The sequence below is a fragment of the Carcharodon carcharias genome, assembly GCF_017639515.1.
Source record: "Carcharodon carcharias isolate sCarCar2 chromosome 29 unlocalized genomic scaffold, sCarCar2.pri SUPER_29_unloc_3, whole genome shotgun sequence".
In the NCBI taxonomy this organism is placed as follows: Eukaryota; Metazoa; Chordata; class Chondrichthyes; order Lamniformes; family Lamnidae; genus Carcharodon; species Carcharodon carcharias.
In genome coordinates, this window is record NW_024470676.1 from 489,478 (window position 1) to 507,926 (window position 18,449).

An 18,449-nucleotide genomic window follows, 5' to 3' on the forward strand; every position below is an offset into this window, starting at 1 on the left:
CCATTGCTCTGTCAGTCTCTCTCAACTTTTCTTTCTCTCTGAGCCTCCTTGTCTCTCAGGCCTAGTGTTGCCAACTGAGATGAAATGTATTCCTGGAGGTTTCATCACATGAGTTGCCCCCATGCTCCAGCCAACATGTCCACTCTTGTCACTCCCTGCCTTCCAACACCAATTGAAACGCCAGAATCACTCGTTACCTGATTGGATGATGCCTGACTGTCATATCTGCCATATTCAAATGTTTTATATCTGGTAAAGAGATAAATTTGAAGAAAATTACAAAAGACAAAGCTCAATCTTTTTGAATGTCCTGATGATTTTTCCCCAGCGGATTATTTACTCTTTGATGGGATGTGGGTGTCACTGGCCAGGCCAGTATTTGTTGCCCATCCCTAATTGCCCTCGAACTGGGTGTCAAGCTCGGCCATTTCAGGGGGGCAGTTAAGAATCAACCACATCGCTGTGGGGTCTGCAGTCACGTCTAGGCCAGACCAGGGTAAGAAGGGCAAATTTCCCTCCCTAAAGGGTGTTAGTGATATCGCTGGGGTTTTTATCACAATCGATGATAGTTTCAGGGTCACTATCGCTGAGACTGGCTTTGAATTCCAGATTTTACTCACTGAATTTAAATTTCACCAGCTGCCCAGGTGGGATTTGAACCTGTGTCCCCGGGGCATTGGCCTGGGCCTCTGCGTAATGGTCAAGGCCTGGGGGGTGGGGGGCACACAGGTTCAAAGCCCAGCACGGCAGCAGGGTTGCACACAGCAGAGCGCTGGAGATTGACCTGCAACACCCTGGAGACTCCTGCCCAGTCCTGGAGCAGTTGGCAAGGCGAGCTGCAAGCATTCCGCAGGGAGCGTTCCCTCAGGGACACCCTGGTCCACTCCTCCATCACCCCCTACACCTCAACCCCCTCCCACAGCATCTTCCTATCCAACCGCAGAAGGTGCAATACCTGCCCCTTTACTTCCCCTCCCCTCACCGTCCAAGGGCCCAAACACTCCTTTCAAGTGAAGCAACATTTCACTTGCATTTCCCCCAATTTAGTCTACTGCATTCGTTGCTCCCAATGCGGTTTCCTCTACATTGGAGAGACCAAACATAAACTGGGCGACGGCTTTGCAGAACATCTGCGGTCTGTCCGCAAGCATTTCCCAGACCTCCCTGTCACTTGCCATTTCAACACCCTACCCTGCTCTGATGCCCACATGTCTGTCCTTGGCTTGCTGCATTTTTCCAGTGAAGCTCAACGCAAACTGGAGGAACAGCACCTCATCTTCCGACCAGGCACTTTACAGCCTTCTGGACTGAATATTGAGTTCAACAGATCATGAACTCTCTCCTCCATCCCCACCCGCTTTCCGATCCCCCCCTTTTTTCGAATAATTTATATACATTTTTCTTTTCCCACCTATTTCCATTATTTTTAAATGTATTTCCATCCATTGTTTTATCTCTACCTTTTAGCCTATTTCGATTCCTTCACCCCACCCCCACTAGGGCTATCTGTACCTTGCTTGTCCTGCTTTCTACCCTTAATTAGCACATTCCTTAGATAATATCACCACCTTCAACACCTCTTTGTCCTTTTGTCTATGACATCTTTTGGTTATCTCCACATATCACTGACTCTCTATCCAGCTCTTTTTGTACCTCCCCCACCCAAACCAGCTGAGATTTCACATCTTTTCTATTTTTACTTAGTTCTGATGAAGAGTCATACGGACTCGAAACGTTAACTGTTTTCCTCTCCGCAGATGCTGTCAGACGTGCTAAGTTTTCCCAGCTATTTTTATTTTTATTTTTGTTTTAGATTTCCAGCATCTGCAGTTTTTTTGCTTTTATCTTTATGCAAGGTAGAGGTGGTTGGAGGAGTTTGATGGGGGGTGGGGGGGGTGTGGGGAAGGCGGAAGGGGCAGGGAACGTTTGTCTAGTTGCGCGGCGCTCCAGCCGGACGGCCCAGGGACGGCGCAGCGCTGCCCCTCAGTGAAAGGGGAGGGGTGGGGAAGCTGCGGGGCGGAAGTAGGGTCAAGGGGCCGGCCGGAAGCGTGCGCTGCTTATTCGGATCCGCAGAGAGGGGAAGGCAGCTGGGAAGAAGGAAGATGGCGCCGATGCGGCTGCTGGTCGGGGTGAAGCGGGTGATCGACTACGCGGTGAAGGTGAGGCGGGGGAGGGAGGCATTAAACCCACATTAAACCCTCCTGTGTCCCCCCCTCCAGGAATAACAGGTTTGATCCCAAAGGAAAACCTGGTGGGGGAAGAGGAGCAGCCCTGATCCCCCCTCGACAGAGCAGCACTTCCTTTGTACTGACCCTCTGACAGTGCAGCACTTCCATCAGTACTGACCCTCTGACAGTGCAGCACTCCCTCAGTACTGACCCTCTGACAGTGCAGCACTTCCATCAGGACTGACCCTCTGACAGAGCAGCACTCCCTCAGTACTGACCCTCTGACAGTGCAGCACTCCCTCTGTACTGACCCTCTGACAGTGCAGCACTTCCATCAGGACTGACCCTCTGACAGAGCAGCACTCCCTCAGTATTGACCCTCCGACAGTGCAGCACTCCCTCAGTACTGACCCTCTGACAGAGCAGCACTCCCTCAGCACTGACCCTCCGACAGTACAGCACTCCCTCAGTACTGACCCTCCGACAGTGCAGCACTCCCTCAGTACTGACCCTCTGACAGTGCAGCACTCCCTCAGTACTGACCCTCTGACAGTGCAGCATTCCTTCAGTACTGACCCTCTGACAGTGCAGCACTCCCTCAGCACTGACCCTCCGACAGTACAGCACTCCCTCAGTACTGACCCTCCGACAGTGCAGCACTCCCTCAGTACTGACCCTCTGACAGTGCAGCACTCCCTCAGTACTGACCGTCTGACAGTGCAGCACTCCCTCAGCACTGACCCTCCGACAGTACAGCACTCCCTCAGTACTGACCCTCTGACAGTGCAGCACTCCCTCAGTACTGACCCTCCGACAGGACAGCACTCCCTCAGCACTGACCCTCTGACAGTGCAGCACTCCCTCAGTGCTGACCCTCTGACAGTGCAGCACTCCCTCAGTGCTGACCCTCTGACAGTGCAGCACTCCCTCAGTGCTGACCCTCTGACAGTGCAGCACTCCCTCAGTGCTGACCCTCTGACAGTGCAGCACTCCCTCAGGACTGACCCTCTGACAGTACAGCACTCCCTCAGCACTGACCCTCCGACAGGACAGCACAGCATGCCCTCAGTTTCGGAAGTATTGGACTGCTTTACAGGCTTTGAGTGTCTCAGGACCCTCTGTAATGGTGATTTTAGCAGTGTATCTCTCCCTCTCTCCCTCTGTGCAGATTAGGGTGAAGCCAGATCGCACTGGGGTTGTGACAGACGGAGTGAAGCATTCCATGAACCCTTTCTGTGAGATTGCAGTGGAGGAAGCCGTACGTCTAAAGGAGAAGAAACATGCCAATGAGGTGGTGGTGGTTAGCTGTGGCCCACAACAGTGCCAGGTAATATTCTAAATTCCCAGCACTGAGCCATGCCATTCGGCCCATCTGCTCCATGCTGGTGTTTCTGCTCCACACGAGCCTCCTCCCACCCCCTCTTCATCTCACCCCATCCCCATATCCTTCTATTCCTCTCTCCCTCATGTGTTTATCCAGCTTCCCCATTAAACACATCGACACTATTCACCTCGACCACTCCCTGTGGGAGCGAGTTCCACATTCTCCCCTCTCTCTGGGTAAAAAGGTTTCTCCTGAATTCCCCATTGGGTTTATTAGTGACGATCTTATCTCGATGGTCCCTAGTTCTCTGCTCATCCATAAGTGGAAACATCTTCGCTACGTCTACCCTATCGAAACCCTTTCATCATTTTCAAGATCTCGATCAGGTCACCCCCTCAGCCTTCTCTTTTCTAGAGAAAGAGCCCCAGCTTGTTCAGTCTGTCCTGTTGGTTATAACCGCTCAGTTCTGGGAGCGTCCTTTGCACCTTCTCCTGTACCCTGTGAAAGGTCAGCAAGACTGTAACAGGCCTCTGCTACTTTGTGGAGGTTGACAGGATTTACAGTGACCTTCAGAGGACAGTTAATCTTCCAAGTGCTTTGCTTGGTATTGAGAGCAGCACCAGGAGGCCCTGTTCAGCCTCTTCCTGACAGTTGAGAGCACAGTCCCATTTCTCGCCAATTTGGTTAACGAACTGGCAACGCCTCCTTGTTTCCAAATCCCTCCTCATGCCCCTCCCTATCTTTTTAAACTCCTCCAGCACCTACAACCCTCCCTATCTCTGTAACCCCCTACAACCCTCCCTATCTCTGTAACCTCCTCCAGCCCCTACAGCTCTCCCTATCTCTGTAACCTGATCCAGCCGCTACAACCCTCTCTATCTCTGTAACCCCCTCTTACCCCTACAACCCTGCCTATCTCTGTAACCTCCTCCAGCCCCTACACCCTTCCCTATCTCTGTAACCCCCTCTTGCCCCTACAACCCTCCCTATCTCTGTAACCTGCTCCAGCCGCTACAACCCTCCCTATCTCTGTAACCCCCTCTTGCCCCTACAACCCTCCCTATCTCTGTAACCTCCTCCAGCCCCTACACCCCTCCCTATCTCTGTAACCTCCTCCAGCCCCTACATCCCTCTCTATCTCTGTAACCTCCTCCAGCCCCTACACCCCTCTCTATCTCTGTAGCCTCCTCCAGCCCCTACAACCCTCCCTATCGCTGTAACCTCCTCCAGCCCCTTCACACCTCCCTATCCCTGTAACCTCCTCCAGCCCCTACAATCCTCCGAGATCTCTGCGTTCCTCCAATTCTGGCCTCTTGACCATCCCCTGATTCCCATCGCTCCCCCATTGGCGGCCATGCCTTCAGCTGCCTGGGGGTCCTGAGCTCGGGGCGTCCTGAGCTCGGGAGCTCCCTCCCTAAACCTCTCCACCCCTCTCTTATCTCTCTCTCCTTCAGCATTAAGATGTTCCCTATAAACCGACCTCTTAGACCTGTCCCTGATATCCCCCTAAGAGGCTCGGGGTTAAATTCTGTCTGGGTTAAAGTTGCTGTGCAGCAACTTGGAGATGTTTAGCTATATTAAAGGCTCGATGTAAATGCAGGTTGTTTCATATCGACTGATTGAAGATGTCATGTTTTCTGCTCCATTTCAAGGTTTTCTGTCAAAATGTCCCTGAACTTATGTGTTTAGTTCATAAAGCGGACCAGTGCTGAGTTCATACAGTGATATTCCTGTATCCACCAGCCGAAACCAGTGTGTACTGTTTATAATGAGTTAATCATTCACCGTTAGTACAACAGGAGTAGCAGAGTCCTGGTCCAGGGGGCTTGGTGGGGTCAGGGGTGGTTGCTGAGGGGTCCAGATCAGGAATGCTGAGTTTCAGCAACCACATGCTCTCTGAGTCAAAAGGTCACGGGTTCATCACCCACTGCAGAGACTCGAGCCCCCGAATGCAGGCTGACACTTCCCCAGTGCCTGTACTGAGGGAGTGCTGCACTTTCAGAGGGTCAGTACTGAGGGAGTGCTGCACTGTCGGAGAGTCAGTACTGAGGGAGTGCTGCACTGTCAGAGGGTTAGTACTGAGGGAGTGCTGCACTGTCAGAGGGTTAGTACTGAGGGAGTGCTGCACTGTCAGAGGGTTAGTACTGAGGGAGTGCTGCACTGTCAGAGGGTTAGTACTGAGGGAGTGCTGCACTGTCAGAGGGTTAGTACTGAGGGAGTGCTGCACTGTCAGAGGGGTAGTACTGAGGGAGTGCTGCACTGTCAGAGGGTTAGTACTGAGGGAGTGCTGCACTGTCAGAGGGTTAGTACTGAGGGAGTGCTGCACTGTCGGAGGGTCAATACTGAGGGAGTGCTGCACTGTGGGAGGGGCAATACTGAGGGAGTGCTGCACTGTCGGAGGGTCTGTACTGAGGGAGCGCTGCACTGTCGGAGAGTTATTACTGAGGGAGTGCTGCACTGTCGGAAGGTCAGTACTGAGGGAGTGCTGCATTGCCTGAGGTTCAGTACTGAGGGAGTGTTGCACTGCCGGAGGGTCAGTACTGAGGGAGTGCTGCACTGTCAGAGGGTCAGTGCGGAGTGAGTGTTGCGCTGCCGGAAGGTCAGTACTGAGGGACCGCTGCACTGTCAGAGGGTCAGTACTGAGGGAGCGCTGCACTGTCAGAGGGTCAGTACTGAGGGAGTGCTGCATTGTCGGAGGGTCAGTACTGAAGGAGTGCTGCACTGTCGGAGGGTCAGTACTGAGGGAGTGCTGCACCGTCGGAGGGTCAGTACTGAGGGACTGCTGCTCTGTCATAGGGTCAGTACTGAGCGAGTGCTGCACTGTCTGAGGGTCAGTACTGAGGGAGTGCTGCACTGTTGGAAGGTCAGTGCTGAGGGAGTGCCGCACTGTGGGAGGGTCAGTACTGAGGGAGTGCTGCACTGTTGGAGGGTCAGTACTGAGGGAGTGCCGCACTGTGGGAGGGTCAGTACTGAGGGAGTGCTGCACTGTTGGAAGGTCAGTGCTGAGGGAGTGCCGCACTGTGGGAGGGTCAGTACCGAGGGAGTGCTGCACTGTCGGAGGGTCAGTACTGAGGGAGTGCTGCACTGTCAGAGGGTCAGTACTGAGGGAGTGCTGCACTGTCAGAGGGTCAGTACTGAGGGAGTGCTGCACTGTCAGAGGGTCAGTACTGAGGGAGTGCTGCACTGTCAGAGGGTCAGTACTGAGGGAGTGCTGCACTGTCAGAGGGTCAGTACTGAGGGAGTGCTGCACTCTCACCAGAGGGTCAGTACTGAGGGAGTGCTGCACTGTCAGAGGGTCAGTACTGAGGGAGTGTTGCACTGTCAGAGGGTCAGTACTGAGGGAGTGCTGCACTGTCAGAGGGTCAGTACTGAGGGAGTGCTGTATTGTCAGAGGGTCAGTACTGAGGGAGTGCTGCACTGTCAGAGGGTCAGTACTGAGGGAGTGCTGCACTGTCAGAGGGTCAGTACTGAGGGAGTGCTGCACTGTCGGAGAGTTAGTACTGAGGGAGTGCTGCACTGTCGGAGAGTCAGTACTGAGGGAATGCTGCACTGTCAGAGGGTCAGTACTGAGGGAGTGCTGCACTGTCAGAGGGTCAGTACTGAGGGAGTGCTGCACTGTCGGAGAGTCAGTACTGAGGGTTTCTGGCTGTAATGCTCAATGGCTCTGCAGTCAGCCCAGGACTTGGTTCATGAGGCTGTGTGATGTTGAAGCAAGTGATGAACAGCCTCCTCTCTCCCACAGGAAACTATCCGCACAGCCTTGGCTATGGGGGCAGACAGGGGGATCCATGTGGAGGTGACAGGGAAGGACTATGAGACCCTGGGCCCTCTGCAGGTCTCCAAGATCATGGCAGCCCTGGCCAAGAAGGAGGAGGCCGACCTGATCCTACTCGGCAAGCAGGTGAGTGGGTAATGCCCAGGATCCGGGCATCCCAGCTTCCCAGCTCCCATTATCAGCAGCTTCACATTTGAATAGCCACCATTACCACCTCTTTGTTCCCCAAATACCCCATTCGTTCACGTTTCTCAAACGAGTGTTCACCACCCCATAACCATCCAGGTCAAAGAAGTCTGCAGGACCGACAACCCATCCACCACCTTCAACGTTCACTCCCTCCACCACCGACACAAAGTGGCAGCAGTATGTGTACCATCTACAAGATGCACTGCAGTAACTCACCAAGGCTCCTTCGACTGCACCTTCCAAACCCACGACCGCTACCATCTAGAAGGACAAGGGCAGTAGACACATGGGGAACACCCACTGCCTAGAAGTTCCCCTCCAAGTCACTCACCATCCTGACTTGGAAATATATCACTGTTCCTTCACTGTCACTGGGTCAAAATCCTGGAGCTCCCTCTCTAACAGCACTGTGGGTGTACCTACACCACATGGACTGCAGGGGGTCAAGAAGGCAGCTCACCAAAACCACCGCAATGTGGGTCTGTGCTGAGGGAGCGCTGCACCATCGGAGAATCATTACCGAGGGAGTGCCGCACTGTTGGAGAGGCAGTACTGAAGGAACACTGCATGTTTAGAGGGCCATTACTGAGGGAGTGCTGCATGTTTGGAGGGCCGTTGTTGAGGGAATACTGCATGTTTGGAGAGCCATTACTGAGGGAGTGCTGCATGTTTGGAGGGCCATTACTGAGGGAGTGCTGCATGTTTGGAGGGCCATTACTGAGGGAGCGCTGCATGTTTGGAGGGCCATTACTGAGGGAGCGCTGCATATTTGGAGGGCCATTACTGAGGGAACACTGCATGTTTGGAGGGCCATTACTGAGGGAGTGCTGCATGTTTGGAGGGCCAGTACTGAGGGAACACTGCATGTTTGAAGGGCCATTACTGAGGGAGTGCAGCATGTTTGGAGGGCCATTACTGAGGGAGTGCTGCATGTTTGGAGGGCCGTTACTGAGAGAGTGCTGCATTTTTGGAGGGCCAGTACGGAGGGAGCGCTGCATGTTTGGAGGGCCAGTACTGAGGGAGCGCTGCACTGTCGGAGGGTCAGTACTGAGGGAGTGCTGCACTGTCAGAGGGTCAGTACTGAGGGAGTGCTGCACTGTCAGAGGGTCAGTACTGAGGGAGCGCTGCACTGTTGGAGTGTCAGTACTGAGGGAGCGCTGCACTGTCGGAGGGTCAGTACTGAGGGAGTGCTGCACTGTCGGAGGGTCAGTACTGAGGGAGCGCTGCACTGTCGGAGGGCAAGTACTGAGGGAGCACTGCACTGCGCAAAGTACCATCTTGCAGATGAGGTATAATCCCAGGCTCCCGTCTGCCCCCTTGGGTGGGTGTTAAAGATCCCACGGCCGCCATTTGGAAGAAGGGCAGTGGGGGGGGGGGAAGAAGGCCAGTGTGGGGGGTGGGGGGGGGTGGAGTTCTCCCTGGTGACTGACCTGAGGCCAATATTTATCCCTCCACCAATATCACTAAAAACAGATGATCTGGGTCATTATCACATGGGCTGTTTGTGGGATCTTGCTGTGCGCAGACCAGCTGCTGTATTTCCTGCATCGCAACAGCGAGCACACTTCAAAAAAAAAGCCCCCCCATTGGCTGTGAAAAGCTTTGGGACATCCTCAGGTGGGGAGAGGCGCGAGAGAAGGTTCCTTTAAAATTCTTCCTCCTCAGTTACTGCGCCCCCTTCAGGCCTATCAGTCGCTCCACTTGGCTTTTTGCTTAAATTGGTTAATTTGTTCTCTCCAGAAGAGTAATAAAATCTGGAATATAAACCCAGTCTCAGTGACGGTGGCCATGAAACTATCATCGATTGTTGTAAAAACCCATCTGGGTCACTAATGCCCCCTTTAGGGAGGGAAATCTGCCCTCCTTACCCCGGTCTGGCCTACATGTGACTCCAGACCCCACAGTGATGTGCTTGACTCTTAACTGCCCCCCTGAAAAGGCCGAGCAAGCCCCTCAGTTCAAGGGCAGTTAGGGATGGGCAACAAATGCTTTCCACGTGATGCAAGATTAAAGAAAAAGGAATCAGTGTTGTCTTGTGAAATTTGCTAAATGAGTCTTGTTCTGAGTTGCTCATTCATGAATTTGACGCTCTTTCCCCCTGGGCTGACAGGCGATCGATGGAGACTGGAATCAGACTGGACAGATGACTGCTGCCTTGCTTGACTGGCCACAGGTAATATCTCGACCCCTTCCTAGGCCTCCGTTACTTCGAGCGTAAGGAGTGTCCAATGTTGGCTGCCACTCACTGGAGTTTTCAGCACTCTCTTTCTCGCTCTCTGTCTGCCTTTCCCTTTCGCACGTTCGCTCTCTCTGGCACGCTCGCGCTCTCTCTCTCTCTCTGGCATGCTTGCGCTCTCTCTTTCTGGCACGCTCGCGCTCTCTCTTTCTGGCACGCTCGCGCTCTCTCTTTCTGGCACGCTCGCGCTCTCTCTTTCTGGCACGCTCGCGCTCTCTCTGGCACGCTCGCGCTCTCTCTCTCTGGCACGCTCGCGCTCTCTCTCTGGCACGCTCGCGCTCTCTCTCTCTCTCTCTGGCATGCTCGTGCTCTCTCTCTCTGGCACGCTCGTGCTCTCTCTCTCTGGCACGCTCGCGCTGTCTCTCTGGCACGCTCGCGCTGTCTCTCTGGCACGCTCGTGCTGTCTCTCTGGCACGCTCGTGCTGTCTCTCTGGCACGCTCGCGCTGTCTCTCTGGCACGCTCGCGCTGTCTCTCTGGCACGCTCGCGCTCTCTCTCTGGCACGCTCGCGCTCTCTCTCTGGCACGCTCGTGCTCTCTTTGCTTCTCTCACTCCCCCGCCTTTGAGTTTGAAAGTTGTGGATTTGAGACCCCTTTCCCAAGAATCAAGCACCTTAAGCCAGACCGACTTCCCCAGAATCAGTACTGAGGGAATGCGGCACTGTCAGAGGGTCAGTACTGAGGGAGTGCTGCACAGTCGGAGGGTCAGTACTGAGGGAGTGCTGCACTGTCAGAGGGTCAGTACTGAGGGAGTGCTGCATGTCAGAGGGTCAGTACTGAGGGAGTGCTGCACTGTTAGAGGGTCAGTACTGAGGGAGTGCTGCACTGTTAGAGGATCAGTACTGAGGGAGTGCTGCACTGTCAGAGGGTCAGTACTGAGGGAGTGCTGCACTGTTAGAGGGTCAGTACTGAGGGAGTGCTGCACTGTTAGAGGATCAGTACTGAGGGAGTGCTGCACTGTCAGAGGGTCAGTACTGAGGGAGTGCTGCACTGTCAGAGGGTCAGTACTGAGGGAGTGCTGCACTGTTAGAGGATCAGTACTGAGGGAGTGCTGCACTGTCAGAGGGTCAGTACTGAGGGAGTGCTGCACTGTCAGGGGGTCAGTACTGAGGGAGTGCTGCACTGTCGGAGGGTCAGTACTGAGGGAGTGCTGCACTGTCGGAGGGTCAGTACTGAGGGAGTGCTGCACTGTTCTGAGGGTCAGTACTGAGGGAGTGCTGCACTGTCAGAGGGTCAGTACTGAGGGAATGCCGCACTGTCAGAGGGTCAGTACTGAGGGAGTGCTGCACTGTCAGAGGGTCAGTACTGAGGGAGTGCTGCACTGTTCTGAGGGTCAGTACTGAGGGAGTGCTGCACTGTCAGAGGGTCAGTACTGAGGGAGTGCTGCACTGTTCTGAGGGTCAGTACTGAGGGAATGCTGCACTGTCAGAGGGTCAGTACTGAGGGAGTGCTGCACTGTCAGAGGGTCAGTACTGAGGGAGTGCTGCACTGTCGGAGGGTCAGTACTGAGGGAGTGCTGCACTGTCGGAGGGTCAGTACTGAGGGAGTGCTGCACAGTCGGAGGGTCAGTACTGAGGGAGTGCTGCACTGTCAGAGGGTCAGTACTGAGGGAGTGCTGCACTGTCAGAGGGTCAGTACTGAGGGAGTGCTGCACTGTCTTTTGGATGAGACATTAAACCGAGTCCCCCGTCTGCCCTCTCGGGCGGGTGTGAAAGATCCCACAGCCACTATTTGGAGGAAGAGCAGGGGGGAGTTCTCCCCGGTGTCCTGGGGCCAATATTTATCCCTCAACCAACATCACTAAAAACAGATGATCACATGGGCTGTTTGTGGGATCTTGCTGCGCGCTAATTGGCTGCTGCGTTTCCTACATTACCGCAGTGAGCTCACTTCAAAATAAACAGCCGTGAAGGGCTTTGGGATGTCCTGAGGTGATGGAAATCTGGAAAAACCCCCCACCACCCCCTCACCCCCCCCCGACCCCCCCACTGCTGCGGCTGGGAGAATTCACTTGGAGGTTTCAGAGCTGAGATTGATAGATTTGCGTTGGGTGAGATGGGGGTTACGATGGAGATGGAGTTAAGATTCGGATCAGTCATGGTTTAATTGAATGGCTTGAGGGGCTGAATGGGCCTCCCCTTGTTGATGAAAAGCCTGGCGCTTGGAACCAGGGCCAACAGGGAGTTGGGGGGTGGTGGGTCCTGTCCGCGGGGAGGTGGAGGGTGGTGGGGGGAGGGGGGAGGGGGTGGTGGAGGGTGGGGGGGTGGCTGAGCCGGGGTTACTGGCTCGGTTTTTATGGTGACTTGATTTCTCCCCCTTCCCCCCCCCCCCAACCCGTAGGGCACCTTTGCCTCAGAGGTGAAGGTAGAAGATAAGAACTTGACAGTGACACGTGAAGTGGATGGAGGTTTGGAGACCATCTCCCTCAAACTGCCAGCTGTTGTAACCTCTGACCTGCGGCTGAATGAGCCACGTTACGCCACCCTCCCCAACATCATGGTGAGTATCTGTGGTCCTCCGACATTATTACAGCCCCTTCCCACCCTCCCCAGCACTGAAACCTCCTCAACCCAACCGACATAGTCTGGCACTGACATCCTGGCCTCAGTGGATTGAGTCCTCCCTCCCTCCCTCCCTCGCACCCTCACCCTGTCCTCCCTCCCTCACACCCTCACCCTGTCCTCCCTCCCTCACACCCTCACCCTGCCCTCGCACCCTCACCCTGTCCTCCCTCCCTCACACCCTCACCCTGTCCTCCCTCCCTCACACCCTCATCCTGTCCTCCCTCCCTCACACCCTCACCCTGTCCTCCCTCCCTCACACCCTCACCCTGTCCTCCCTCCCTCACACCCTCACCCTGTCCTCCCTCCCTCACACCCTCACCCTGCCCTCGCACCCTCACCCTGTCCTCCCTCCCTCACACCCTCACCCTGTCCTCCCTCCCTCACACCCTCATCCTGTCCTCCCTCCCTCACACCCTCACCCTGCCCTCGCACCCTCACCCTGTCCTCCCTCCCTCACACCCTCACCCTGCCTTCGCACCCTCACCCTGTCCTCCCACCCTCGCACCCTCACCCTGCCCTCGCACCCTCACCCTGTCCTCCCTCCCTCGCACCCTCACCCTGTCCTCCCTCCCTCACACCCTCACCCTGTCCTCCCTCCCTCACACCCTCACCCTGTCCGCCCTCCCTCGCACCCTCACCCTGTCCTCCCTCCCTCCCTCCCTTGCACCCTCACCCTGTCCTCCCTCCCTCGCACCCTCACCCTGCCCTCGCACCCTCACACCCTCACCCTGCCCTCGCACCCTCACCCTGTCCTCCCTCCCTCACACCCTCACCCTGCCCTCGCACCCTCACCCTGTCCTCCCTCCCTCACACCCTCACCCTGTCCTCCCTCCCTCACACGCTCATCCTGTCCTCCCTCCCTCACACCCTCACCCTGCCCTCGCACCCTCACCCTGTCCTCCCTCCCTCACACCCTCACCCTGCCCTCGCACCCTCACCCTGTCCTCCCTCCCTCGCACCCTCACCCTGCCCTCGCACCCTCACCCTGTCCTCCCTCCCTCGCACCCTCACCCTGTCCTCCCTCCCTCACACCCTCACCCTGTCCTCCCTCCCTCACACCCTCACCCTGTCCTCCCTCCCTCACACCCTCACCCTGTCCTCCCTCCCTCACACCCTCACCCTGTCCTCCCTCCCTCGCACCCTCACCCTGTCCTCCCTCCCTCCCTCCCTCGCACCCTCACCCTGTCCTCCCTCCCTCGCACCCTCACCCTGTCCTCCCTCCCTCACACCCTCATCCTGTCCTCCCTCCCTCACACCCTCTTCCTGCCCTCGCACCCTCACCCTGTCCTCCCTCCCTCACACCCTCACCCTGTCCTCCCTCCCTCGCACCCTCACCCTGTCCTCCCTCCCTCACACCCTCACCCTGTCCTCCCTCCCTCGCACCCTCACCCTGTCCTCCCTCCCTCGCACCCTCACCCTGTCCTCCCTCCCTCGCACCCTCACCCTGTCCTACCTCCCTCACACCCTCACCCTGTCCTCCCTCCCTCACACCCTCACCCTGTCCTCCCTCCCTCGCACCCTCACACCCTCACCCTGTTCTCGCACCCTCACCCTGTCCTCCCTCCCTCGCACCCTCACCCTGTCCTCCCTCCCTCGCACCCTCACCCTGTCCTCCCTCCCTCGCACCCTCATCCTGTCCTCCCTCCCTCACACCCTCATCCTGTCCTCCCTCCCTCACACCCTCACCCTGTCCTCCCTCCCTCACACCCTCATCCTGTCCTCCCTCCCTCACACCCTCACCCTGTCCTCCCTCCCTCACACCCTCACCCTGCCCTCGCACCCTCACCCTGTCCTCCCTCCCTCACACCCTCACCCTGTCCTCCCTCCCTCGCACCCTCACCCTGTCCTCCCTCCCTCGCACCCTCACCCTGTCCTCCCTCCCTCACACCCTCACCCTGTCCTCCCTCCCTCACACCCTCACCCTGTCCTCCCTCCCTCACACCCTCACCCTGTCCTCCCTCCCTCACACCCTCACCCTGTCCTCCCTCCCTCACACTCTCACCCTGTCCTCCCTCCCTCCCTCCCTCACCCTGTCCTCCCTCCCTCCCTCCCTCGCACCCTCACCCTGTCCTTGCACCCTCACCCTGCCCTCCCTCCCTCGCACCCTCACACCCTCACCCTGCTCTCGCACCCTCACACCCTCACCCTGCTCTCGCACCCTCACACCCTCACCCTGCTCTCGCACCCTCACACCCTCACCCTGTTCTCGCACCCTCACACCCTCACCCTGCTCTCGCACCCTCACACCCTCACCCTGCTCTCGCACCCTCACACCCTCACCCTGCTCTCGCACCCTCACACCCTCACCCTGCTCTCGCACCCTCACACCCTCACCCTGCTCTCGCACCCTCACACCCTCACCCTGCTCTCGCACCCTCACACCCTCACCCTGCTCTCGCACCCTCACACCCTCACCCTGCTCTCGCACCCTCACACCCTCACCCTGCTCTCGCACCCTCACACCCTCACCCTGCTCTCGCACCCTCACACCCTCACCCTGCTCTCGCACCCTCACACCCTCACCCTGCTCTCACACCCTCACCCTGCCCTCTCTCCGTTGCCCTGCCCTCCCTCCCTCACACCCTCTTCCTGCCCTCGCACCCTCACCCTGTCCTCCCTCCCTCACACCCTCACCCTGTCCTCCCTCCCTCGCACCCTCACCCTGTCCTCCCTCCCTCACACCCTCACCCTGCCCTCGCACCCTCACCCTGTCCTCCCTCCCTCACACCCTCACCCTGTCCTCCCTCCCTCACACCCTCACCCTGCTCTCGCACCCTCACCCTGCCCTCTCTCTGTTGCCCTGCCCTCCCTCCCTCCCTCGCACCCTCACCTTGCCCTCCCTCCCTCAAGCCTTGCCCTCCCTCCCTTGCCCGCGCTCTCCCTCCTGTACAGAGGGACTGCTGCACTGTCAGAGGTACCGTCCTTTGAATGAGATGTAATACCAAGACCCTGTTTGCCCTCTTTGATTGAAGTAAATATTTGACGTGATTATTGTGGCTACAAGAGCAGGTCAGAAGCTGGGAATCCTGCAGCTAGTAACTCACCTCCTGACTCCCCACAGCCTGTCCACCATCTACAAGTCACAAGTCAGGAGTGTGATGGAATACTCCCCGCTTACCTGGATGAGTGTAGCTCCCACAACACTCGAGAAGCTCAACACCATCCAGGACAAAGCAGCCCTGCTTGATTGGCACCACATCCACAAACATTCACTCCCTCCACCACTGACGCACAGTAGCAGCAGTGTGTGTACCATCTACAAGATGCACTGCAGCAACTCAGCAAGGCTCCTTCGACAGCACCTTCCAAACCCACGACGTCTACCATCTAGAAGGACAAGGGCAGCAGACACATGGGGAACACCACCACCTGGAAGTTCCCCTCCAAGTCACTCACCATCCTGACTTGGAAATATATCGGCCGTTCCTTCACTGTCGCTGGGTCAAAACCCTGGAACTCCCTCTCTAACAGCGCTGTGGGTGTACCTACACTGCATGGACTGCAGCGTTTCAAGAAGGCAGCTCACCACCACCTTCTCAAGGGGCAATTAGGGATGGACAATAAACCCTGGCCCAGCCAGCGACACCCACATCCCGTGAATGAATAAATTAAAATGATGTGCTGTCAAACTGAAATAATCTCTGTAACCACCATCTATCCCTCTCCCTTTCACCGCGTCCTCTCACCCATCTCTCTCCCATCTCTCTCTCCCTCTCTCTCCCTCTCTCTCCCTCTCTCTCCCTCTCTCTCCCTCTCTCTCCCTCTCTCTCCCTCTCTCTCCCTCTCTCTCCCTCTCTCTCCCTCTCTCTCCATCTCTCTCTTCCTCCCTCTCTCTCATGCCTTCCTGTCTCCCTCTTCCTTTCTCTCTTGCTCTCCTGCCTGTGACTTTCACCCCTTCCCTACACCCCCTCCCCTTTTCCCCACTTTCCCTGTTCTCCCTCTCCCTCCCCTCTCCGGCCCTGTCTTCCTTCTCTGTTGGCCACTGTTCCCAAACCACTCCACCGCCCCCCCCCGCCCGCCAGAAAGCCAAGAAGAAGAAGATTGACAAGATCAGCCCCAAAGACCTGGGCGTGGACATCTCCAGTAAGCTGCAGACGTTGAGTGTAGAAGATCCCCCTCAGCGCACAGCAGGGGTCAAGGTGGAGACCGCCGAGCAGCTCGTCAGCAAGCTGAAGGAAATTGGCCGGATATGAGGGGGCGGAGGTCAGTGGAGGTCATTGGAGGGAAGGGGTGCGATCCGGTTGTAGAGACCTTTGTTTGAGAGGGAAACGCTCGTAACCCGGCCGCGGTTCACTCCTGTGTTACACAGGACCAGGCAGAGGCCCTTTCAACCCCCTCGAGCCTGTTACACAGGAACAGGAGGAGGCCCATTCAGCCCCCTCGAGCCTGTTACACAGGAACAGGAGGCCCATTCAGCCCCCTCGAGCCTGTTACACAGGAACAGGAGGAGGCCCATTCAGCCCCCTCGACCTGTTACACGGGAACAGGAGGAGGCCCATTCAGCCCCTCGAGCCTGTAACACAGGAACAGGAGGAGGCCCGTTCAGCCCCTCGAGCCTATTACACAAGAACAGGAGGAGGCCCATTCAGCCCCCTTAAGCCTGTTACACATTGGGGATAGTGCGCTGTAATATCGAGTCCCACTGCTCGCTGAGGAGGCTCATTCAGCCCCTCGAGCCTGTTCCTCCATTCAATCAGATCATGGCTGATCTGTATCTTAACTCCATCTTGGCCTTGGTTACAGTCTCAGCTCTGTAACCCTTAACCCCCCCCCGACCCAACAAAAATCTCTCAATCTCAGTTTTGAAATTTCCAATTGACCCCTCCCAGTCTCGACAGCTTTATCTAGGGGAGAGAGTTCCAGATTTCCACCCCCCGCTTTGTGTGAAGAAGTGCTTCCTGACATCACCCCCTGAACGGCCTGGCTCCAATTTTAAGCTCCTGCCCCCTTGTTCTGGTTCCACCCTCCCCCACCCCATCTAACCAGAGAAAACAGTTTCTCTCTGTCGACCCCATCGAATCCGTTAATCATGTTAAACCCTTCGATTAGATCACCCCTTAATCTTTGAGACCCGAGGGAATACAAACCTGTCCTGGGAGTGTTTGCTGGGGACAGTGTAGAGAGAGCTTTACTCTGTATCTAACCCTGTGCTGTACCTGTCCTGGGAGTGTTTGATGGGGAGAGTGTAGAGGGAGCTTTACTCTGTATCTAACCCCGTGCTGTACCTGTCCTGGGAGTGTTTGATGGGGAGAGTGTAGAGGGAGCTTTACTCTGTATCTAACCCCGTGCTGTACCTGTCCTGGGAGTGTTTGATGGGGACAGTGTAGAGGGAGCTTTACTCTGTATCTAACCCCGTGCTGTACCTGTCCTGGGAGTGTTTGATGGGGAGAGTGTAGAGGGAGCTTTACTCTGTATCTAACCCCGTGCTGTACCTGTCCTGGGAGTGTTTGATGGGGACAGTGTAGAGGGAGCTTTACTCTGTATCTAACCCCGTGCTGTACCTGCCCTGGGAGTGTTTGATGGGGACAGTGTAGAGGGAGCTTTACTCTGTATCTAACCCTGTGTTGTACCTGCCCTGGGAGTGTTTGATGGGGAGAGTGTAGAGGGAGCTTTACTCTGTATCTAACACCGTGCTGTACCTGTCCTGGGAGTGTTTGATGGGGAGAGTGTAGAGGGAGCTTTACTCTGTATCTAACCCCGTGCTGAATGCTGTCGATCTAACAATAACCTGCAGGTGATTAAATCCCCTAATTGTTCCCCTTTTCTTTTGTTTAGGGTTGACTGATGGTTGCTGGGAAGTGCCCAACCCTCACGGCTGTGCCTCGATCTCCTGGTCTCCGATGGGTGTGCAGAATGGCTGCTTCCTGCCCAGGACAAATTAGCGAATTGCTGAATGGCCTCTGGAGGGCTTGGTCAATCCTTACTGAGCAGTGCCTGGGACACAATGAATAAATCTAATCTCTTTTCCTCACAATGCCAGCTCCACTGCATCCCTCTTTGTGCTGTGATGTGATTCCACACTGAATAACACTGCCATGGGCCAGACCCATTTCATCGCTGATTTGTAAATAGAAAGAGGCCGTCAGATGACATCGAGTCGACAACACAAACAGGCCATTCGGCCCACCTGCTCCGTGCCGGTGTTTCTGCTCCCACCCCCTCTCCATGTCACCCCATCCCCATATCCTTCTATTC

General features: G+C 56.3%; 1 protein-coding gene across 1 annotated transcript; it reads left to right on the forward strand.

Annotated features, from left to right (window-relative positions):
• Positions 1-2,030: 2,030 nt before the first annotated feature.
• etfb (electron transfer flavoprotein subunit beta) lies at positions 2,031-18,228 on the forward strand. The gene is made up of 7 exons (XM_041181258.1): positions 2,031-2,159; positions 3,337-3,495; positions 7,235-7,393; positions 9,567-9,629; positions 12,031-12,189; positions 16,277-16,457; positions 18,030-18,228. The coding sequence occupies exons 1-6, from the start codon at positions 2,103-2,105 to the stop codon at positions 16,445-16,447; spliced, it is 768 nt and encodes a 255-aa protein (XP_041037192.1). The 5' UTR covers positions 2,031-2,102; the 3' UTR covers positions 16,448-16,457; positions 18,030-18,228.
• Positions 18,229-18,449: the final 221 nt, after the last annotated feature.